The following is a 23672-nucleotide window of genomic DNA, read 5'->3' on the forward strand; positions in this document are numbered from 1 at the left end:
GCAGACCAAGCCCTACGAGGAGAGACTAGAGAAACTGGACCTTTTCAGCCTCCGCAAGAGAAGGTTGAGAGGCGACCTTGTGGCTGCCTTTAAGTTCATCACGGGGGCACAGAAGGGAATTGGTGAGTATTTATTCACCAAGGTGCCCCCGGGGGTTACAAGAAACAATGGCCACAAGCTAGCAGAGAGCAGATTTAGATTGGACATTAGGAAGAACTTCTTCACAGTTTGAGTGGCCAAGGTCTGGAACGGGCTCCCAAAGGAGGTGGTGCTCTCCCCTACCCTGGGGGTCTTCAAGAGGAGGTTAGATGAGTATCTAGCTGGGGTCATCTAGACCCAGCACTCTTTCCTTCTTATGCAGGGGGTCGGACTCGATGATCTATTGAGGTCCCTTCCCACCCTAACATCTATGAATCTATAAGAGCTGAGGCTGTCTGGGAGAATGGTGTGCTTGGAAAGCCTGCCCTGGAGATGGATCCAGGGCTTGTTTCAGTGCTAATCCAATACCTTTCATGGAGCAGTAGATGCACACATGGGGCAAGGGGAAGAAGGGGTAATGCTAAGATGGCTTAGCTTTGGGAAGCCTTCTGCAAGGGATTGGGATGGGTCCTCCTTACTGATTGGTAGACAAGGATACTATCATAGTCATAGCAGCTGTGAAATTGTCAGCTCTTCATTTCACCATGGCTAGTCATTCCCTTGGGGTGATGCAAAGGGAGTCCCTATCTGCTGGGAGCTCTTTTCAATCCAATTCACTGTTTGCTCTCCCCTAGCCAGGGCAGCATGGGAACTATCAAAAAACAGGAAAATTAAATAACTGAAAAGCTTGCTTGCAAGCTACTCCTGGCAGCAGCTAAACATCCCAAACCAGTTCCCCTACCACAGCATCCCTCTGCTTCTCTCCCCTGGGCTTTCTCTCCCCTTGACAGAGCTATCTTTCTCAGGACACAGAGCTCTTTCTTACTCTTTTAGGCTCCACTGGAATCCACAGTGCAGCTCAACTTCCCAGGGCTTCTTCCATGTCTCCTGAAGACACAGTGCCCTCCTGCACCCCAGATACTGCATGCACCCTGCTTCCCTGCTCTACATACAGAGCCCCTCCCCATGACAGTGGTGGCTATGAGCCCAGGCAAGCCCCTGCTGCCTGATTCCCATGTGTATCTTGGGCTCCTACCACTTTCCAGGCATTTTCCTCCAGCAGCAGCCACAGGGGCTGGGGCAGGGGCTGGAGGTCTCTATTGATTCACATGTGCACTAACACAGCTCCATCCCCAGCACAGCTTGGGCATTGAGCTGCTCCCCCAGCCCATCAGCTTCCACCTCTAGACTGCAGTTTAGTGTTTAGGAGACCCAAGATTAGACAGAGGGGGAGTCTATCAAGACTAGTGAGGCCTAGGGGGCATGTCTCTGAATGCAACCAGGGGTGTCTCTCTTTCTGTCCCTTCCCCTGATGGTGATGGAGTCTCTCTGGGCAGAGAGTGGGTTTGAGGGCTCTTGCCCCCTCTGAGAGATAAGAGGTGACCCTGACGGGCCAATGCTGTAGAAGGAAGCTGGGGTATGTGTGTTTGAGGACAGGGGCACCTCTCCTGCAAACATCAATTGGCACATTATTAAGGAGGTATTCATTAAAGGGTAGGAGGTAGAATATGCTGAGGTTTTGATGCCCTTTGGAGTAACATTGAGCTTTTCCTGCCTTTACTGCTTTATGAATAAGGCCCTTTATACATAATTAATAGAAATGCTGGCCCAGGCCTTGCTGTATAACAGGAAAGCACATGCACAGGGGTGGGGGGAGTGAAACTGCAGGGTTCACTTCCTCTGTCCTTTTACCAGCACATATAGGGTAGAGAGTCCAGCCTGGTGAGACACAGAGAAACACAGAGGTCAGTCACAAACCTAGAGAAGCTGCAACTGATTCAGGATCTTCTAATGTATGAGTGAGACTTGTACCTCTATACTTGCTCTGACACGCTGTACAACTTTCCAGATTTTTTTTTCCAAGGAAGTGAGCTCAAAGCATAGCTGCAATGACTAGCAGAGAAGTGGCTGCCTTAAAAACCATAAACTTCAGGCAACACAAAGCTAGGACCTGAGACAGTCTGGAGACACTAGTCCAGGGGTGCGCAAAATGGTGGATTCGACTGGCGGCCAGACTCCATTTCCCAGCAGTGCATGCCCGTGTGGCGGAGGCCAGTTTTCATGGATAACCCAGCAGCAGCTGTGCTGTGATAGCACAAGGCTGGGGTTTCCATGGAGCCTGGCCCCACCAGCACTGGCAGGGTGTGTGTCAGGGCATGAAGCTGCTCTGGAGCCAGGGTGGGATCTTGTGGCAGCGACAACATGGTCCAGAGCCAGGGCAGAGCTGTGATCTAGAAGCCTGCATGCTCCAGGGAGGGACGTGCAGGCAGCAGATCGCTGCTGTTCCCCGGCTTCTTACAGCAGTGACAGTGTGGTCCGGAGCTGGGACAGAGCTGTGATCCACTGTCTGCACGCCCCTGCCTGGAGCATGCAGGGTGCAGATCACCAAGGTTTGAATTACATTCCAACTTTTGAGGGGGTTTGCAGCACTGGCATCCAGAAGGAGCTTCCGCTGCCATCGCCTGAGGTGCAGGGTGGGCCAGGGGGGTCTCGTCTCTTATGGGGGAGCTCTTGTCTCTTGTGGGGGGGCTCGGCCCCCCTGAGCTCCCCTGTAATTTGAACCCTGCAGATCATGGCTCTGCCCTGGCTTTGGACTAAGCTGTCACCACCACAAGATCCCAGCCCAGCTCCCTGCTGCATGCCTTGCCAGCAGGGGTGGTGCTAGGGGAGGCTTCAGGGGGGAGGGCTATAGCTGCCCTGTAGCCCCCCCCCGTATCCACCCCGCCCAGCGGTGCCACCATCGCCACCACTGCCTGCCTTGCACAGGCAGCGGCAGCTAAGCCCACCCCGCTTCTGCCCGCAGCACAACTCCCCCACCAGGAAGGGGCTGGTACTGCTACTGGAGAAATCCCAGCTTGTGCTATCATAGCGCAGCTGCTGCTGGGCTCCGGCCCCAGACACACAGGAAAGCATTGCTAGGAAATGGAGTCCACTGCCAGCCAGATCTGGCCCGCGGGCTGGACTTTGCCCACGTCTGCACTAGTGCTTTGTAAATTGTGGTAACCATTTCCCATTGGTGTCCCAATGAAGCACAAGCACAAAGAGCATCCTCATCATTAGATTGTTCCCCAACTTGCACATGCACGCTTCAGTTATCAGCCTTTGTGCGATGCCTGTTTGCTTACTTCTCGCCCTGATTCAACTATCGGGGAGTAGGCAACTGCCATGGCATAATGTGTGCCTCACAGATAAACAGGGTGTTTGCTTTTCAGAGGTGATGCGCAGCCAACTTTCTCAAGACAAGGGTAATAAAGCACTGGAACAGGCTACCCAAAGAGGTTGTGGAATCTCCATCCTGAGAGGTTTTTAAGACCCAGGTAGGCAAAGCCTTGGTTGGGATGATGTAGTTGGGGATCATTATGTATCAGCTCTGTGTTTCTGGGGAACCCTGGTGCAGTATCCAGCCTGTCTGACTCACAAAGGACCACCCCCCACCACCTCTGCCTGAACCAGAACTGATCAGAAGAATCAACCTGGAAGGATGTGGATAGCAGGGTCCCACAAGGTTCGGTCCTTGGACCTGTACTCTCCAATATCTTCATCGGTGACTTGGATGTGGGTGTGAAGCGTACTCTGTCCAAGTTTGTGGACAATACCAAACTGTGGGGTGAAGTGCACACTCCAGAGGGTAGGGAACAACTGCAGGCAGACCTGGACAGGTTAGAAAAGTGGGCAGTACACAATAGGATGCAGTATAACAAGGACAAGTGCAGACTACTACACCTAGGGCGCAAAAATATCCAGCAAACCTACTGACTGGGAAATGACCCTTTCAGCAGCACAGAAGCGGAAAGGGATCTCAGAGTCATAGTGAATTTTGATGATGAATCCTCTATCGGTACCCAAAATACTGAATCTGCCTGATTGCATTGTGAGCTCCCTCAGAGTAACTCCGCCCATAACCAGGAATGATGAGTTCCTATTGTCGGGCATAAACAAAACAACTCTGGTATACTCCCTTGAGCCATCATTTACCCATAAACAAATCCAGTGTTCTCCCTTGAACCATTGTTGTTTCCCTACGCACTCATCTGACCTTGTGGAGGCGCTCTCTTGCCACTTTGGAGCATGCACCTGGTGCCAGCCGCAGGGTGTGTTCTGGTGGCCTTGACATTGGGTCACATTCACCCCAAAGGAGGTTCCAATACTCGTCTGCCACGACTTGGTCTTTTCCTTCAGTGTCAGGGGTCCTTCTCGTTGCTCCTTGCAGACCAGGTGCTGCCCTTAGTGGGCGTTTTTAGGACTCCATCTCCCCTATACCCCAGCCATGTGCCAACCCCCAGGACGGCCAGATGTTGGATCACTGACTCGCCCTTCTGATGTCTTCGCCTGCCTCCTCTTCTCCTTGCTTGTCACCCAGCCTCTTTTTGTGCGACACAACCACGGGACATCAAACCATCCTGGCCAAAGCTTCAGGTCTTCCTTCACTATGCTGCTATCTGCTGTTCTGTTCTGGCTCCTCCTAGCCTGTGGAGGCTGCCCTTGGCCCCTCTCCCTAGTTTGGGGCCCTGCAAAAACTCAAAACAATTTAAGAAGAAAGAAAAAGGAACAGCTGGTGTGCGGGGCCTCCGCCCGCGCCACTCACAGGTCTGGCGTCTTCAGCTCCAAGGTCCCTCAACACCATCCTCCTTGGCTCGGCCACCCTGCCAAGCCAAAGTGATACCTCCTTCAATAAATCCTGTACCCTTCCATCGGGTCCTTGTCTGTTTCTTTCCTGAGCTGGCAACACAGCCTGCGTATAGACCAGGGAGCAGTCTCGCCTTCTGGTCCTAGTGGTGCTGTCCTGCTCTCCATTTCCCTGCCGCTGGCTTTTAAATCAGCCAGGCAGTGATTTTTGATGACATCATCAGCCGGCGCCATTCCCAGTCGGCAATAAAAGCGGCTGATGAACTGCGCAGGCAGTTCTTCTCAACACAGCTCATCTGGCTCTGTTTTTCCTAAAAAAGGTAAGTATGCCCTGCCTTCAGGGTTTTTCTCTTTCTTCTCTAGGCGGGTCGACCCTGCCTCAGGTCCCGCTGTGGGAGGGTGCTCCGGGGCCTCCGCTTGTCTCCTAGGACACCCTACAAGAACCTCTACCCAAGCTCAGGTTTCTGTCTGGTGCTTGGATCCAAAAGCTGTACCAATTCCACAGGGACTTCACCTTCTCCTTTTTCTACCTGGAATATCTTCACTGATCATACTGGGGGCTCTGCCTGTCTCAAGCACTCTGGACCCTAAGCTGAGCTGCTTGACTACAAGCTCCAACAAACACCTGGGAACCTCGACCGGTTCAAGCTACACTGAGGGGTGAGACCCCAATTCTCTCTCGCTCTCTCTTTCTTAGTCCAGGCATAGCTTTCTAAAACTGTCTTTTGTTGATCAAACTTGAGCTAGATTTTTCCAAATACCCAACTGAAACCATGTAATATTGTAACCGTTTGATTTGTTTGTCTCTCCTTGTATGGCTATTACTACTAGTAACATTATAAGTTTCATATACCTGGCAATAAAATAACTTTTATGGTCAAGCTGGTTGCCATACTCTCTCTTGGAATCTCATTTACTCTTCCTTTTCCTCGACTTCCCCATTTGCTCTGCAGCAAAGCTCCTTTTACCTAAGCCAAAGATCCCTGTAATGCCCCAAAATATGGTGGGTTCTGCTCATTAAGGGAGTTACTACCAGGACAATTGTGACAAGAGAGTGGAGGGTGTTGAGTCCATGGCATATGAGGGTATCAGTCTGGAAGTGCTGATTGACCCTGCCTGTGCAAATGTGCTCTGTTAACTTGCATGCATGTCTGACTGCATTTTATTGTTGCCCTGCTAAGCTAAGCCCTGTGCTGAGTCCATGGCATATGAGGGGGTCAGCTTGGAAATGCGGATTAACCCTGCCTGCATGGACGGGTGTGTCTGTGTTTGACTGATCCTGTGGCTGGAGGAACCCAATCCTGTTGAAACTAAGCCCTACAAAGTAACTCCATTGCGGGTTGAAGACTTGCAGAAGGGAAAGACAGAGCTCCACATAGAAACACAAGTGACACAAGCAATACAGTGATAAAATTACAGAGATCCCAGAATGTAACTCTAATAAATGAGTGCACCCCAGGTGGGACAGGCAAACCTGGTAACAAATGATCCTGCCTTGAGCAGGGAGTTGGACTAGATCAGCATTTCTCACCCCATGGGTCACAACCCGAGAGTGGGCTGCAAGAATATATGAAAGGGTCACGGACAAAGTTTAAAAATGGATTCACCTTTAAAGGAGAAAAATGTGGGAAATTGTGGTTTTTCCCTTGCAGGCTGGCAGTTCCAGCTTGACCAGGATGATTTTCCTTCCTAGGCAAGGGCTTGGCAGCTGCCCTGGGCCACACTCCTCACAACAATATCTCTGCCCCTTTAACGCAGCCTGGGGTTAGGATTATGCCCCACAATCCCAGCCTAAACTCAACTCCTTATTTAAGGCCATGTACTTGATACATGATATTATTTTACCTTTTTATTAGTAAATATACATTGGTGATGAAATTCTCTCTCTGTCGCGTTTTGAATTCACTATGGACAACCTAGAATTGTGTAGAGATCAGATTTGAAAAAAGGAAGCAGGAACCACGAATAAGGATCCAACTTCAGCCTCATCTTGAGGCCCTGGTTCTGGAGGGTGCCCGGGGCTAGAAAGAGCCCAGGCCACAGGCTGGGGGATGCTGTTCGTGGGCCACTCTGCCACAGACGGGAGCCAGAGCCCAGCTCAGGTCAGGTCCTGCCCTGGCAGCCACCTAAGAGCGGGGCCTATTGGCTCTGCCAGGGCAGGAAGAGGCTGCCCAGGCCAGGGCCGCACCATCACCACAGCAATAGGGAAGGCTAAGGAAGAGGCCAGGCCATCCCCACAGCAACGAGGCTGAGGAGCAGCGTTGCCAGGCCTTAAATATGAAATTATCATATTGGAAGCTCAAAATCGCTGAAAAATGAGTGTACACTTCAAAAACACGCAAATAAGCATGCAGATAAGGTGTCTTCTTATTTACTTTGTATTGCTGTCTATAAGTCGACAGAGGGCAATGAGAAGTGGGTCAGTAAAGTTGAAGCATTTCTTTATTTCGGGGGAAGCCGTCCTAAGGAAGTGCTGACTGCAAGCTGAAAAGTCAGGTAAGGCTCCCTGGGAAAGACTCGGGTTTTGCATCTGCTGCAACAACGAGCGGCCTCACGCACGACCCTACATTTTGAACGCTTTTACTACTGCCGATCACATGGCACCAGGGCTGAAATCACTGCACCCCTAGTCATGGCGGTACACCAGGCAACCCCGCTGGGGAGCCCCCATGTCACCCTGGCAACAACGCCGGCTGGCAGCCCACAGCCTCCTGGAATGCCCCGGCCACGGCCCCGCCCTCTACCCCACGCCCCGCCTCCCCGCCCGTGCCAAGCCTTGCAGGCCCAGCGCGGTGGGAGACAGAGAAATGCTGTCACCACGGCGACGAGGGGCGGGGCAGGCAGGCCGGAAACCCCCCGGCTGCCACCAGTTCAAATGGCGGGCGCGGTTTCCGATTCCAGCAACAGCGGCAGTGGCGACGTCATCACGCGGCCCGCAAGGCCCCGCTCCCTCAGTCGCCCCGAACCATTGGAGCTGGGTAGGGACTGTGGCCGCCGCCCGCGCATGCGTGCTGGGTCTGCGTGCGGGAACCAGCGGAAGATGTCGGCACAGGGTGACTGCGAGTTCCTGGTGAAGCGCGCCCGCGAGCTGGTGCAGGGCGACCTGTGGGCAGCCAAGGCCTGGCTTATCACGGCGCGGAGCCTCTACCCGGCTGACTTCAACATCCAGGTCGGAGCGGCCGCCACAGCCCCGGCGCCTCGCACCTTTTCCCGCCCTGCCTCGCGGCAACCGCTAGCCCCGCCCCTTCCCCGCGGGGGGCAGGGGAGTGATGCAGGGTCAGGGGCAAGTGCAGAGGCGGGGCGGAGGCAGGGACAGGGTAGGGGCAGGTGCCTGTGCAAAGCAGGGGGCTGGACCTGGGGGGAATGGGAAGATGCAGGGGAGGTGCAGTGTGCAGGGAAGGGGGGGGGGAGGCCTCGGGTCAAATGGCTGCTTGGCCTCCTTGAGGTTATGTCAGGGCTGCCAGCACAGCTTTACTAGGAGCTTAGACGGGTGGGTCTGTCTAGGATTGGGATAGGGATGTTCCTGCCTCAGGTGGGGCTCGTGCTCAGAATGACCCACCCAAATGCCCTCAGTGAGGGTAAGGGTCCCTGGTGGACCAGCCTGTACTGCACCCTCATCCCACGAGTTGCTGGGGACCGCAGCTGGCAGTTCCTCCACGGAGCCATCGCCACAGGCATGTCTGCCACATTTCATGGACACTCGTGACAGCTGCCCTTTCCCTCGCCAGAGGCAGACCCTGGCACACGCCAACCTTGAGTGCGCCAGGCTGTAGCCTCATCACTGTCTCCAAGAGCCTCCTGCTGAGGCTGTGGCTGCCCCCCTGCTCCCCGCACCGCTGTGTTTATGCACTCCCCATCAGGGGCCGCACCAAGTCCCAGGACCTTCTGACTAGCCAAGCTCCCCATTCATTCGGCCAGAAAGGAAGCTCTAGACCAGAGGATCCCTGGTGGCCATGGGACCATCTTTCTGTCCCTCGATTGTTCACATCTCTGGGCAGAGTTTCACTGGGCATTGTGTCCTCTGCTTCCTTCGTCTTGTGGGAACTAGGCGAGGTGCTCTGCTTCATATCTCCCCTTGGGACACTTGTTATTAACGTTTGACTTTCCCTTCCCATCCCTGTTATCTTATTGGCATTCCCTGGTATTTAGTTGTTATGCATTCAGTTGCCTCCCTAATTAAAGGAGGCTCATAGTTTTTTTTGGTGGGTTTAGGCCCTCTGTTTCACTGCATAACAGATAGGCCTGCATCAAGCTGGAGTGGGGCTGGACTAGATGACATCTGGAGGTCCCCTCCAGTCTTGCTTTGTTATTTCTGTGACTTCAGCCTAGTTGCACAGTTATAGTTGAAACCTGAATTGTTGAACATGTCAGTTTCTGAGCAGAGAGAGGTGCCTGGCCAAGTTAGGTAGATGGTAGTCAAGATACAAGTATGCCTTAAACTAACTGAATTGGAGATGCATCAGCTTGTGGGAGCCACCACTCCCTTCATCTCTGATCCAGTCAGTCCAAGGGTGTCACACTCCCCTTGTGCCCCAAACTGAACTGGCGGCTCCTTGCAGGTGGGATCCAGCCTAGGGTACAATGTGGCTCTGGTTGGGGTCATGTAGCAGCAGCTCCTGGACAGGGCAATGACAGGTCCAGCGGCCAGGGAGGTAGTGCTGCAGTGGTTGCAGTGGGCAGAGTGGCCAGAGGGTAAATGGGACTGTCTTTGCCTCATTCAGCTTTCCTGCTGCTGGTTGCCACAGCCACTGGGGCCCAAGGTCCCTGGATTTGGCAGGCCCTTGTTCCTGGCTACACTCCCCAACTAGCAGTTGCCTGCTGGCAGTTTCATAGATGTTAGGGCTGGAAGGGACCTCACAAGATCATTGGGTCCAGCCTCCTGCCCAAGGGGCAGGAAGTCAGCTGGCATCAGATCAGCCCAGCAAGATAAGCATCCAAGTGTCTTTGGATACCTTTAAAAAAAAAAAAAAAAGTAGCTGCTTGCACCACATCTGGGGAGGAGGGTGGGGAGTCTATTCCTGACTCTGGAGGCTTGGGCGGTAAAGAAGTTTTTCCTTATGTTCAGTCTAAAACAGTCTTCCAGCAGTTTGTGACTGCTAGACCTTGTCTTCCCTTGAGGTGCCCTGGTGAACAGATAGACATTCTCCCAGTTCCTGATACACACCCCTGATATACTTATAGGCTGGCACCAAGTCACCCCTGAGCCTTTGCTTCTCCAGTCCTCTTCTGCAGAGTCCCATGCCTCTCAGCCTCTCCTCATAAGGCCTGTTCTCTTGACCTCTAATCCGACGTGCGGCTCTCCTCTGGACTCTCTCAAGCTTCTCCACATCCTTTCTGAAATGTGGAGCCCAGAATTGGATGCAGTACTCCAGCTGTGGTCTCACCAAGGCTGAGTAAAGTGGGAGGATGACTTCTTGGGTCTTGCTTGAGATGCAGTGGTAGATGCAAGCTAGAGTGTTGTTTGCTTTGCCGGCTGTGGCATCACATTGGTGGCTCACATTCATCTTGTGGTCAGTCATAACCCCCAAGTCTCTTTTGGTCATAGTGCTAGTGAGTGTAGCACTGCTGAGCCTGTAAGTGTGATGTGGATGTTTTCTCCCAATGTGGAGCACCATGCATTTCTCCATGTTGAATTGGAAGTTAGTTCAGACCAATGCTCTGAGTTAGTCTATAAGGTGCACCTTTACCCTGCCTATGCCTTAGTTCATAATGTGAGAGTCCTGTCCTCTCAGAAGCCCTGATGAGCCCCTTATACTCTGCCTTTGGGATGGCCAGTATTCTTTTTATTTCAATAGCTTCATGGAAGGCACAGCCAGGGTCATTTAAACATTGGACAATTCATAATCAGGAGGAGGTTTTGTTGTTGTTTTTTCTTGTGCTGGGCAAAACTCTAAAACCGCAAGCAAGAAGTTTTTAAGCAAGAAGTTTACCACACTTCACTGAGCCTTCTGCATAAGTGAAAGTCTGATTCATTTGGCACTCACTGTGAGTCTTGTCTCGTGCTTTGTGCATCCCTTTGCACTTCACTGCGGATGCTCAGGGCTTCAGAGCAACATTTGTCTGTTTGAATTTACTGAAGAGTAAACCACACAGAACCAGACCATTGGCACAGAATCCTGAGTCCCACCTGTATAATCTTTTCAAGCAAAAGACAAAGGTTGTTATCCCCCTTAGAGGAAAAGCATGTCACAGTGTCTGTAGAGAGGATGTAAAAAGATATATAAATGAGGTGGTTTAAGAATTTCCATGACACACAACTGCTTGTTTAAATTGTTTACTATGTAGCTGAGCTTTCACTCCTTGAGGGTGAGGCTTTCAAAATTTTTTCCTCTCTCAAGGCAATCTTTTTCCACCTCCCCCCCAAGACTGAGCAAGTATCTAATATACCCCCATCCCTCTAATATTAGTCCCTCGCTCAGGCGATCTGTATTTCCCTACCGGCTTTGTCATCTTTTTTGGATTCACAAACCTAAACATGTACTAATAAAAGTCAATCTGGGCCTGGGGAAGCAAGTCATCCCCTAGTGGTTCTCTGGCCCCCTTCTAGCTTGCTCCTTCTGCCCTCTCAGGGTCCCACCCTGTTGTCTTAGGTCCTTCTCTGGGCTGAGGCCCCCTGGCCTTGGCCCACTTTACTGTACTCTAGCTGGGAGCCTCTGCCTGAACTCCACTGTCCCAGGACCTTTTGGCTCCTGGGCCCCACAGCCCTGGTCTTTTCTGTCTGACACCACAGTCCTTCTGCCAACAGCAGCACTCCTCTCCTTCAAAGGAGCTGAAATAAGGCATGCCCTTGGCATCTTTCTCAGTGGCTCCACCCTTACAGCCACAGCCTGGTCCTGCAGTATTTAAACACAAGTGACAAAATCCAAGCATCTGCTCTCAAACAAAACGTTTCCTAACCCTGGGTCAACACTACACCATGCAATGAGCCACAACAGAAGGCCCCCAAATACGTATCTTTTGCTGCCTGGTGGTGTAGGGGCTTCCTTGCAGCTTCCCTGCAACCTGGAGTCCTTTGTCCTTGGCCACTCAGGCTCCTTTCTTCCCTGGCACCTTGCTTCTTGCAGGGCCAGGCTGTTCATTTTGTCAGGCATTGGGCTTATATGTCTCTCTCTGGATCACCTGACCTACTACTTCTGCCCTGGGCCTATCAATCACTGACTGCATGTGCCAGCTGCATCTGAGGCAAGTGGCCATTTTATTAAAGGGCCCCCTGCCACCATCAGTCAGTTTCTCTGGGAGGCTGGAGCTGACCAACTGAACTGTGGCTCTCTCTGTCCTTCAGTGATGGGGTAGGGACCCCATTACAACCCCTCCCTCTCCCATTTTTTTTCCCAGGCTTATAGTCCAGTTGTTCCTGCTGGCTCACTTCCTTGCTCTTCCAGGAAAAGAAGTCTGCCTTGCTGCGCTGTTTTCCTGGCCAGTGTTCTATGCGAAAGTTTAAGAGTTGCAGGCTTAAGCACCAATAGGTCGATTGGGAGTTGTCCCCCTTCATCCGGTGAAGACATTTTAAAGGTGTGTGGTCCATTGCTACTGTGACTTTCTTCTCCAAAAAGTAATAACAGAAACTCCTCACCACCCACCTTATGGCTAAGCATTCTTTTTCAGCAATGGCATATGCTCATTTGGGGGGGGGAGGGGGGAGTGGGGTGTAATTTGTGGCTGATATAAGCTACTGCCTGAGTATTCTTCCCTGTTTTCTTTTTTGATAGTACTTCCCCTGCAGCCATGCTGGATGTATCAGCTTGCACCAGAAATGGTCTTTCAAAGTCTGGTGCATGTACCTCTGCTTGTAAGCATAGGGCATCACTTGCTTCCTGGAAGATTTTGGCAGCTTCAGGAGTCCATTACATTTTGTTTGGAGCTGCTGCCTTAGCCTAGGTAGGGGTGTTGTGAATTGAGAAAACCTAGGCCCCAGCCAACAATAATAGTTAACTAGGCCTGGGAAGGCTTGCACCTACCTTTTTCATACATGGTGTTGGCTACAAATGTCCAACTCGGGATCCTTAAAATTCTGGTTTATTAGGTGGATTGAAACACTGTAATTAAGTCAAATCATAACCTTAGATTCATAGATGTTAGGGTCGGAAGGGACCTCAATAGATCATCAAGTCTGACCCCCTGCATAGGCAGGAAAGAGTGCTGGGTCTAGATGACCCCAGCTAGATGGTTATCTAACCTCCCCTTGAAGACCCCCAGGGTAGGGGAGAGCACCACCTCCCTTGGGAGCCCGTTCCAGACCTTGGCCACTCGAACTATGAAGAATTTCCTCCTAATGTCCAATCTAAATCTGCTCTCTGCTAGCTTGTGGCCATTATTTCTTGTAACCCCCGGGGGCGCCTTGGTGAATAAATACTCACCAATTCCCTTCTGTGCCCCCGTGAAGAACTTATAGGCAGCCACAAGGTCGCCTCTCAACCTTCTCTTGCGGAGGCTGAAAAGGTCCAGTTTCTCTAGTCTCTCCTCGTAGAGCTTGGTCTGCAGGCCCTTAACCATACGAGTGGCCCTTCTCTGGACCCTCTCCGGTTATCCGCATCCCTCTTGAATTGCGGCGCCCAGAATTGCATGCAGTACTCCAACTGCGGTCTGACCAGTGCCCGATAGAGGGGGCTGGTCCCCTCACACACACCCACAGTAATGAGCTACAAATGTTTTTTTGTGGGTGGGGAACCAGAGTCAGGTATACCCATCCTATAAGCGCTGGAGTCTGCCATCGATGGCCAGTCGAGGCTTCTTCCAGCGTGGTGTTATCCTCCAGAAGCGGGTCACCGGCTGGTCCTTCTGGCTGGACAGGTCGGGTGCTGGTCAAGTTGGAGATCAAGAGAGCACCGCTGCGGGTCACTTTTCACTGCTTTTTATTTGTCCTTGGCAGACTTTGGTGACTCCCCAGTTTTCAGGTTTGCCCAATCCAGGGGTCGTTGACCCTTGTGGGACTTCCCCCTCAGTGGCTACTGAATGGCATCTGTCAGCCCCAGGGGTCATCCACATGTACGTGCAGGTTTGGGAGTCCATTGATGAATTTTGAATTGACTACTCCCAGAGCCCTACCTGGAGATATTCAGCCCAAAAGTTGGTCCCTGGCATTGATTAACTCTGACCGGGGCTTCTAGCCCTTGAACAGTGAAGTTTAGAGAATTCCTGGTTGCTACATTGTCTCCTATTGATTTCTTCCTTGGTAGATCTGCCATTTCCCTAGGTGTTAATGGCTGCCTGCTACTGTGTTACGCATTCAATCACTGATTCACTGCTCTTTCAGGGGCCCGCCTGATGCAGAGAAGCGGCAGTTTAATTCCTGCCCTTGTTAGCATTGTTACAGTGTATAACTTACTTCCAAAAGTAAAACAGTTAGTTAAAAGGTGAAGAGTATAAAATATAAGCTCCAAGAGTAATGCCATGGCACACAAATAGATAAAAATACCAAAATACGAGGGGAGATGCAAACTTTAAAACACAATTCCTTATCTTATAGTGAAAGAAAGAGGAAGGAAGAAAAGGTAGAAAAGGAGAAACATATCCAAAGAGGGGAAAGCAAATGCAGGCAAGAAGAAAAGGGGGCTTTCTGCTACAATAGCATAGGGTAATCCTCCAATGCTCGCTTTCTGTCAGCCAAGGGCTTCATTTCCCCGCTTCCCACCAGGAATTCAAGGTACTACATTTCCTCCTTGCATAGGGCACACTTTTTTTTTTTTTTATGAAAGTGGACTTAATGAAGAATCCATTCTTCTAACACTGCCCTGAGAACTCTCAGGTGTTTGTCCCACCTCCATGAGAAAATTGTTACATCATCAATGTGAACAGCCACGTAATCTCAGTAGGGTGCTAACATGTGATCTGTAAGCTTCTGGGAGGTAGCCACAGCTCTGTGCAACCCAAAAGGTATTTGGGTGAATTCATATAACCCCCATGAAGTGGTGAGTGCCATTTTCTCTTGGGACTAGCATTCGTGGGGAATTTGCCAGTACCCTTCTGTGAGGTCTAAAGTAGAGATGAACTGAGCTCTCCCAGTCCTTCAATCAGGTCCTTAATTCATAACATGGAATAAGCATGACATTTGCTATTTCATTTACTTTCCAAAAATTCTCACACAGGCATCTCTTTCCATCCTTTTTTGGAACCATTGTGATGGGGCTTCACCACTTACTCTGCATCTTGAATGATACCCTTGTCTGACATCTGACATACCTCCTCTTTTACCGGTTCCTGCAGATGCTGAGGAATGCACATCCAGCCCTCCCTCATGATTCTTTTAGGGATTGCTGTTTGGTGCTTGTCTAGCCTGATTAATTCTGGTTCTTTGGTAAAGACCTCAAGGAATTCTTACACTATCCATTCCATCTGGGTTCATTAATCATCTGACAGTTGACTTCCCAGGGCTACTAGGTCTCCACTCCTTTGTTCTGCCTCCTGGGGTCCCAATTCTGGCTAGTCTGGGTAGGGTGCTACAAACATAACTTCCCTCTCCCTCCATGTCTTCAGCATGTTGATGTGGTACATTTGGTGGGTTTTTCTTCTGCCTGGCTGCCAGACTTCATAGTCCGTGGGTCCTGTTCTCCTAGTGACCTCAGATGGTTCCTGCCATTGGGCACAGGGCCGTCGGTTTAGATGTCTCATCCGAGAGAAGGACTAGCACATAGTCTTCCAAGAACTGCCTTTTCCATGCCTGGTGGTTGTATGGTGTGGCTTGCAGATTCTTTCTTGCAGCTGCCCTGGCCAATTTGAACCATTGCTTAAGCTGCAGCATATGCTTGACCAGGTTCTTTGCTAACTTCCTGTACCCCACAGCCCTCCTTAATCAGGTCTAACACCTCCCACGGCTGGTGCCCATGTAGCAGTTCAAAGGGGAAAAATCCAGTTGATTCTTGGGACACCTTCCAAAAGGCAAACATTAATGACACCAGCAGTGTGTCCTAGTATCTGGGATCCTTACCTGTGATCTTTCTAAGTATTCCTTTCAGTGTCCAATTTGAATTTTTCAACTAGTTTGTCAGTTTGTGGGTGGTATACTGATGTCTGCAGTCTTTCAATACTTAGCGTCTCACACATTCTTTCAGACACTTGAGATGTAAAATTTGCTGCCTTGATCAGTCAGTATCTCCTTTGGCAAGCCCACCTGTGCATATATTTTCAGTAACTCAGCTGCGATCTTTGGTGTGCTAACCGCCCTAAGGCAGGAATGGGCAAAATGCGGCCCGTGGGCCAGATGCGGCCTGCCAGGCCGTTCTATCTGGCCCACGGGGCCCCTAAAAAAATTTAGAAAATTAATATTTATCTGCCCCTGGCTACCTGTCATGTGGCCCTTGATGGCTTTACAAAACTCAGTAAGTGGCCCTCTGCTCGAAATAATTGTCCATCCCTGCCCTAAGTGGAACTACCTCTGAATGCCTTGTGGCATAGTATATCTTGGTGTAGGTGTATTGATGTCTGGCTGTGCTCTTTGTAAACAGTCCTACAGTGTGTATAGGCACCCTTTCAAATGGTTCCTCCATTAGTGGCATTGGCAACAGTTGGGCTTTCTGGGGTCCCTCTAGGTCTGTCCACTGGCATTCTGGCCAAGGCCTGTGAAAATCGAGCACCTCCTGGTGAATCCCAGGCCAGAAAAACTGGAGGAGAAGGCATTCTCATGTCTTGTTGTTGCCCTGGGGGGTCAGGCCAACTCTCAGGATCTCAATATCGTGCTGTTAGACAGGAGGGTGTGACACAATTGCACATATACAAAATGCACACAAATCAATTAGGTGTACACACGCGCACACACACACACACACACACACACACACACACACACACTACCAGCTCAGGCACATACACATTCAAACCAGCCTAGGCACATGCATACTTATCACCAATTCAAGCACATACACTATACACCCCAAAAGTTAGACACAGATCACCAATTTGTATATCATGCACACAATGCCATATGTATGTGTATGTATTTGTGTGTACGTACACACACACACACACGTGTCATGTGTACACACACACACTAGCAGCTCAGATACACACACACACACGTTCAAAATAACCAGTCTAGGTTCATGCACACCTATCACCAGTTTAAGCCCATACATGCTACACACACCACATTTAGACAGAATCAGTTACCAGCTACCAACACCTGCATATCCAATACACAGACATGGATTACTAATTCATATACCACACACACACAATGGTATTTATATATGTGTATTCACTAATTCACACACGTACACACAGGTGAGTTCCTAAGTTGGGTGTTGTGATGTGTATGTATGCGTGTGCTTGGTGTACTTGGGATACCTGGGGAAAGGTTAAGGTAAGAAAGTAGAAGTATAAGGGGTTAAAGTTACCAGGACTGGGATTAGAACCGGTAGACTAGAGGGGCCTGGGCTGAAGAACTGAGGCTCGGGGGTAACTTTAGGTTAATTGATCTTAACTGATTAAAAGACAACACCCAAAGCCTGCAGAACAGGGAAGCATGCCGGCACAGAGTCTGGGACTGGAGCCAGAGCTAGGGGGGAGCTGAAAAGGTAGGTGTTGGAGAGGGAAAGTGGGACTAAGGGAAAATGTGGGTGTTAAAGAGGGGCTCTGGGTGTGGGGGAGCCAGAGGATGGCTCTGGGGCAGCTAGAGAAGTTGCAGAGTGGGGCAGGAGGTGTTGGGAGCTGGAGAAAACCACAGGAGCTGGGAAGCTGCAGGGGGGGGGCCTGAAAAGAGAGACGGACAGCAGAAAATCACTGAAAAAGCAGCAGGAGAGACTGAGAGGCAGTGGGAAAGCAGAGAAAGGCAGCGGAAAGTCACAGGGAAAAGGCAGTAGGAGTGTGGGAAGCAGGGGGACAGCAGAAAATCACAGGAAAAGCAGCAGAAGAGACTGAGAGGCAGGGGGAAAGCAGAGAAAGGCAGCGGAAAGTCACAGGGAAAAGGCAGTAGGAACTGAGAGGAGATTGAGAAACTACTGGAGAGGGGTGGGGGCTGGAATTGAGAGAGAGAGAATGAGGCTGGAATTTAAGATGGGGAAGGGACTGGGATTCAGTAAAACATGACCCAACTCTGGATTGCAAATGACAGTGGTTTTATTGAACAGGGGTGATGGTGACACAATGCCAAATTGGTTCCCTTGCACCCACACACACACACCCCCACACACAAAAAATGGCAGCAGGGGTTAGAGAGGCTTGGTGCAGGGGCTGAAGTCCAGGAGGAGAGAGAGAGAGAGAGAGAGAGAGAGAGAGAGTCCAAACTGTAGGAGGTGGTGTGCAGGTAATATCTACCTATCCAGGCTGGAAGGGGTCCTTGTCCAGTAGCTGTTGTCCAGATGGGGGTCGCTGGCAGGGCCTCTGGGTGGATAGGTGGTGTGGCATGGTGCTGGTCCAGATGGAAATGGTGTTCCCACTGGGTCTGTCTTCACTGCCCCTTTTTATAGGGGCAGATCTTGTGTGACCCTAGTGACAGGAAGCATGTCCAGGCAAGGGTCAGCCCCTGGCGTACTGAGCATGTGTGCTCCATGCAGGGATGTGCAGTTTCTGGTGTCTGTAATGGTGAGAGTTGCTGGTTTTGCAGGGTCCTTTGCCTTTCAAATGCTGGTCTTGTCTCTGTTCTTGGGTGAGGTCGTGGTTCCTGGGTGAATCAATGCGAGGTGATGGCCCAGTCATTACAGGCCATTCAGTAGAGGCCTGCTACCATTGTATTTCAATAATTTTCAATCACACTCATTCATCGGGGAACCAATTTACATGGGAGGGGTACATGACTCATACAGTTGCAACATGGGATGCCCAGGCAGAGAACAGAAGATGGAGACTTGACATATAAAATGGAAACTTGACATGACTTTGGTTCACTTACAAACACAGGCCTAAACCATACACTGTCCATATGAAACAATAAAAAACCAGTACGAAAATGATAATAATGCAATATACAAAAGTAAAAATCAATACAAACCTAATAATAATACAATATACAACAGTGGATATCCAAAACCAAAATTTTGCTACCAAAATAAAAATGTTAAAGCTTATCCTACATCTTATCTTACCTATACTTATCTATAGGGAAAAAGGGAGGTAGAGAAAATGTCAGAAATGATTGGGGAAGGGGAGGGAATGCATTTTTAAATAAATAAATAAAAGAGAAACTGGGGGTTTTCTTACATTGTCATTCCCTAATTGTGCCTTGCCCCCCTGGGAAGTTTGTGTGCCACCTTCAGGAGAGCTCTTTGGGTATTAATAACTGGGCAATCTCCTCTTCCCGCATGGACCTGTGGTTCACCCAATACAATAATCCATTCCTTGCCTCGAATTGTGGGTGTGTTTGTGCAAGGTCCAGTTGTAATATCTCTTTGTTGTTCTGGGCCGTGTTCTCCTCTTCACAGATCTGTTGGAATCTGTCTTCTCTGGTCTGCTCAACTCTAGTATGACTGTGTTTGATCTGCTCAGTGTCTTTATCCATGCTCTCAGCAGGTCCCCTGGCCCTTGCTGTTTCCCTGGGGGTTTTCCCTCCACCAGGCCTTCTGTGGGGACTGGGGAAGGTACCACCCCAGGTGGTAACGTGTGGTGCCTCCCTTCTATTGTTTCATGAACTAGTGACTGAGACAGTGGCTAGTCCCGGCCTAGCAGTACAGGGTAAGGCAGCTTATGGGCAGTGCTTACTAGCAAGGCATGGATCTTCCCTACTACTGTCATTTGCATATAGACCCGGTCATAGCTCCCTCGCTTTCCATGCAGGCACACCAGTGTGTGTTGGTCTGTCACACATCCCAGGGTCCCCTTCAGCAGACTGTCATACCAAGGTTTGCTTGCACCCTGAGTCTGGGAGGGAAGGGACTATATTCCTACCCAACCCATGCTTCTGGGTCCCACAGTGGGCCTCATCACAGACCTCACCTCCCGCTTGCTCTCAGCGGGGAATGGCCCCATAGCCATGCACCATTTCTTTTACTTCCATGGATTCAGTTTTACTTTTTAAATCCCCTGATGGATTCGTGGAGCTGACCTTTTCCTGCTCACCCCAGGGGCAGCGCTTGGTAAAGTGCCCTACCCAGCCACACTGGAAACGCACCTAGCCATTGTTGTCCAGCATGAGCAACTTCTTCTGCACAGCATCTTTCCACTCCAGCCGAGGCCTTCCCCTAGCCAGTCTACCTTGGCTCTCATGTTTTTGATGCAATTCTTTCTCTGCCACCACAAAGTCTTCAGCTAATCTTACTGCTTCCTCCAGGGTCTGGGGATAGTGTCTCTACACCTAGTCCCTGACTCTACATTCCAGATCACACACAAACTACTCCAGGACTGTCTCCCAGTAACTCTTCAGGTGACCTCTCTGTGTAGTAGAGCTATTTGGTAGCTCATCCCAGAGTAGCTGGCCCAGTCTGTGAGTGCTGAGGGTGCCTGCCCCTTTCATTTTCCAAAACCATTGCCTGTGGGTCTTCTCAGAAACCTCTAAGCTTTTTAGCATGGCCTCCTTTACCTTGTCATAGTCTGCAGCATCCACCCTAGGTAGAACTCGATATACAACATGGACTTCCTCTACTAGCATTATACCCAATTGTGGGACCCATGCCTATTTCTCCCATTGGGCGGCTGTGACAATCCTCTCCAATGTGTCTGTGAATGCTTCAGTCATCCTTGGTCTTTTGCTCTGAGACATGTGCTGTGGCCCTGCCTCCGAGACTTCCTGTATTGTAGGTGAGCATTTTTGCTATCGCTTTCTGGTTTTCTATGACCATCATTTGCAGGGTTTTGGTCTGTTGAAACTGCAAGTGCATCAGGCCTTCTATCTTTGCTCCCCACTTCTGAGCTTCCTATTAGCCGTAGCTTGCTGCTGAGCCAACAGCCATATCAGCTGCTCTATCCCCATTCTCTATCCTAATGAACCTGGTAACTCACACTTGGCCCAAAGGTCCTTCATAATTGGCAAGGTGGGCAACTCGCCAGTGGTGCTGCCCAGTCAATGCATCAGTGTAGCGTGCCCAGTTCTGAGGTGGCAAAATCAATCCCTAGTTTGGACTCCATCTTGCTTGCCCCCTGTGGCTTCTCAGTAGGGGTGCAGTGATAGAGCTTTTTTGGGCCTATACCAATAGCCGATTTTTAAGGAGGCATATTGGTTGATACTGATCCAACTTTTTGATACAAAGCCCAGCAGCTTAAAGAGCAGTGTCTGTCTGGTAAGTCTGTTGTGGGGGAAGGGGCATCGGGCGGGTGTGCAGATTGAGGCCCCTGTGGTGAGGGAGGGTCAGGGTCTGGGTCAGGTGCTGCTTAGCTGGGGCAAGGTATGGGATGGAGCTGTGGCTCATGCGGGAGGGGGGCAGCAGCTTCCACCACTGTGCACATCCCTGGAGGGCATGGGAGGCATGTGCCTTTGGATCTGTGTGTGGGATAAGGGCAGGCTGCTGCTGTGGGCTGGAACCAGGGATGTGCTGGGCTATTCCTGATGCAGGGGTGGGGGGGCCTTGGCCCGCTTTACTCTAGCTGGGTGTTTCTGCCCAAGGTCTAGGACCTTAGGATCCTGAGCTCCCTTGGTCCTGGTCTTGCCCTTCACGGGCTCCTTGGCTGTGGTTTTTCTATCTGACACCACAGTCCTTTTGCCTACAGCAGCACTCCACCTTTCAAAGGGTCTAGGGTAGGGGTGGATCTGGCCTGCTAGGCAGTTTTATCCAAGCCACAGGTGTCCATCAACTAATTGTACCCCACACAGCCTGTGCACCTCACTCCCACCCTTGTGGGCAGAAGGATCCAACCCAGCCAGGCCAGCAGCAGCTTCTGAGCGGGGCTGCTTGGCTTCCCCACTGCTGCAACTCCTATGGGAACTGCTTGGCTTCCCCAGCGTCCTGCTTGCTCTGAGCAGCAGGTAGGGAAGCAGCAGAGGTTGAGGGGGAAAGGGAGTGTGGGGCTGGAGGTGGCAGCAGCGTAGAGCCCATGCCTGGGGGGTGGTGGGAGCACAGAGCTCAGCGGAACAGGCTGTAGGCATGGCGGGGGGACCCTCCACACACTTACCCCATGGTGCACAGCCCCTGCCAACAGCAACAGTTGGCATGTGCTTAGGGCCTGTGCAGATGCTGCCACGTGGCTCTGGCCAGCGCTGCACATGGTGGCAAGGAGCGCAGCCAGGCTGGCCCGTCTCTGTTGCATGGAGCTCTGCACAGGCGCATGCATCTCCTTCTCCTGGCACTCCTGCACTGCCGGAGGAACCTCATGCGATGGAGCCACCTGCCATTCCTGCCTTCTGCTGTGCAGATCCCAAGACTCCACCAAAAGTAGAGGGGAACCCAGCCATATGGTTCCTGTCAGAGCCCCAGGACCTGCACAGTAGAGGGTGAGAAAGACAGCCGGCTCCATCACGTGGGACTTCCCTGGTGGCGTGCGAGTGGTGGGAGCCGCACGTGCGCTGTGGGGAGCCCCATGCGATAGAGGCAGGCTGGCCTGGCTGCCTCCTGCTGCTGCTACTGCTGGCAGGGTCTGTGCACCATGGGGAGGTCCCCACACTTCTCCCCCACCCTCCCTCACACCCCACAAACACCACACACCCACACCCTGTGCCAACAGCCCTCTCATATGCATCCCCCACATACCCTATTGCCTCCCCCACACACAGCCCTTATACCCACCCCCAACCACACCCCACACCTCCTACACACAATATATAAGAGTAAGACTTGATTTTTAAATTATTATGCTATCACCTCTATATACAATATGCAAACACAAATCACGACAAAAAAAATGTTTGTGTTAGAATATGTTATAGTAGGTGTTTGACATTTAGAATATGATTTGGGTTTTTTTCTGGTTCCAAGATAGCAATCCTCCCTTGCCAAAAGGAGTACTTTAGGGGAGGGGGTGGCCACAAGGGGGCAAGGGGAGGGACTTCCAATGGCAAAGGTCAGGGGTTGGGGCAGGATTTCTGGTCCTAAAATGGTGACCAGGGGGGCGGGGCTATCTTTGTGGCCCTTCACAGCTCACCAAAACTTGTTAAGCGGCCTTCCAGCTGAAATTGCCCACCCCAATTTAGGACCTGGGGTGCACTTGACATCCTTCTTGATGGCTTCTTCTCCTACACCCACAATCCAGTCCAGTAGTATTTAAACACAAATGACAAAATACGAGCATCTGCTCTCAAACAAAAGGTTCCCCAACTCTGGGTCAACACCATAACGTGCAATGAGCTACAACAGAAGGTCTCCAAATGCTTTTCTGCTCCTTGGTGGTGCAGGGGCTTCCTTGCAGCTTCCCTGCAACTTGGAGTCCTTTGTCCTTGGCCAGGCCCCTTTCCTCCCCAGAGCCCTGTTTCTTGCAGCCTGTAGGGTCAGACTTCCCACCTTGTGTCACGCCCTGGGCTTATATGCCATTCTCTGGGTCACCCAACCCACTACTTCTGCCCCAGGCCTGTCAATCACTGGCAACACCTGCAGGGAGCGGCCATTTTATTAAAGGGCCCTCTGCCATCATCAGTTTTCCAAGAGGCTGGAGCCGGCCAGTTAATTCCTAGCTCCCGTCTCCTTCAGTGATGGGGTAGGGACCTCATTACAGATAGTTCGCCCATTCTTGAAATGGGAAGGAAAGTTTTGTCAGTTCAATAAGCCTTGCTAATATTCTGGTGCAGCTATGGTGACTTGGTGTTTTGAGGCGCAGAATTCTGAAAATCCTTCTTTGATTTGTTGAAGTGATAAAGGTTTACTCCAGAAATCGGGTAACAGTAAAGGCAAGATGTCTGAGACCATGCCAGAATGTAGGTGGGAGAGCTTGCACCAAAACCTGCTTGCCCAGTGGAATTTCAAATTTGCTTAAACCTGCTTAACTTTACCTTTCTCCCAGCAAAACACTTTCTATTGCAAAGTCCCCCTTGGCATCTGCTAGCTGAGTCTTAACTCTGCTATTCTCCCCTCCCCAAAGCATTATCCCAGTTCATCCTACACACTGACAAGTGGATCAGG

At 50.9% G+C, this 23672-nt stretch overlaps 1 protein-coding gene across 9 annotated transcripts in view; it reads left to right on the forward strand.

Moving 5' to 3' along the window:
* The first annotated feature begins 7602 nt into the window (after positions 1–7602).
* INTS10 (integrator complex subunit 10) overlaps positions 7603–23672 on the forward strand; it is a 68320-nt gene continuing 52250 nt past the window's right edge. For 2 of the 9 annotated variants that reach the window (XM_059722156.1, XM_059722157.1), the window contains exon 1: positions 7608–7933. In XM_059722156.1, coding sequence (XP_059578139.1) covers positions 7640–7933 — 294 coding nt within the window. In that variant the 5' untranslated portion in view covers positions 7608–7639. Of the gene's footprint in view, positions 7934–12152; positions 12277–23672 lie in introns of those variants that run through there. The other 7 variants (XM_014600402.3, XM_006268470.4, XR_009459878.1 and 4 more) reach the window with 6 other exon arrangements.

The sequence above is a fragment of the Alligator mississippiensis genome, chromosome 2 (genome assembly GCF_030867095.1).
Source record: "Alligator mississippiensis isolate rAllMis1 chromosome 2, rAllMis1, whole genome shotgun sequence".
Classification (NCBI taxonomy): Eukaryota; Metazoa; Chordata; order Crocodylia; family Alligatoridae; genus Alligator; species Alligator mississippiensis.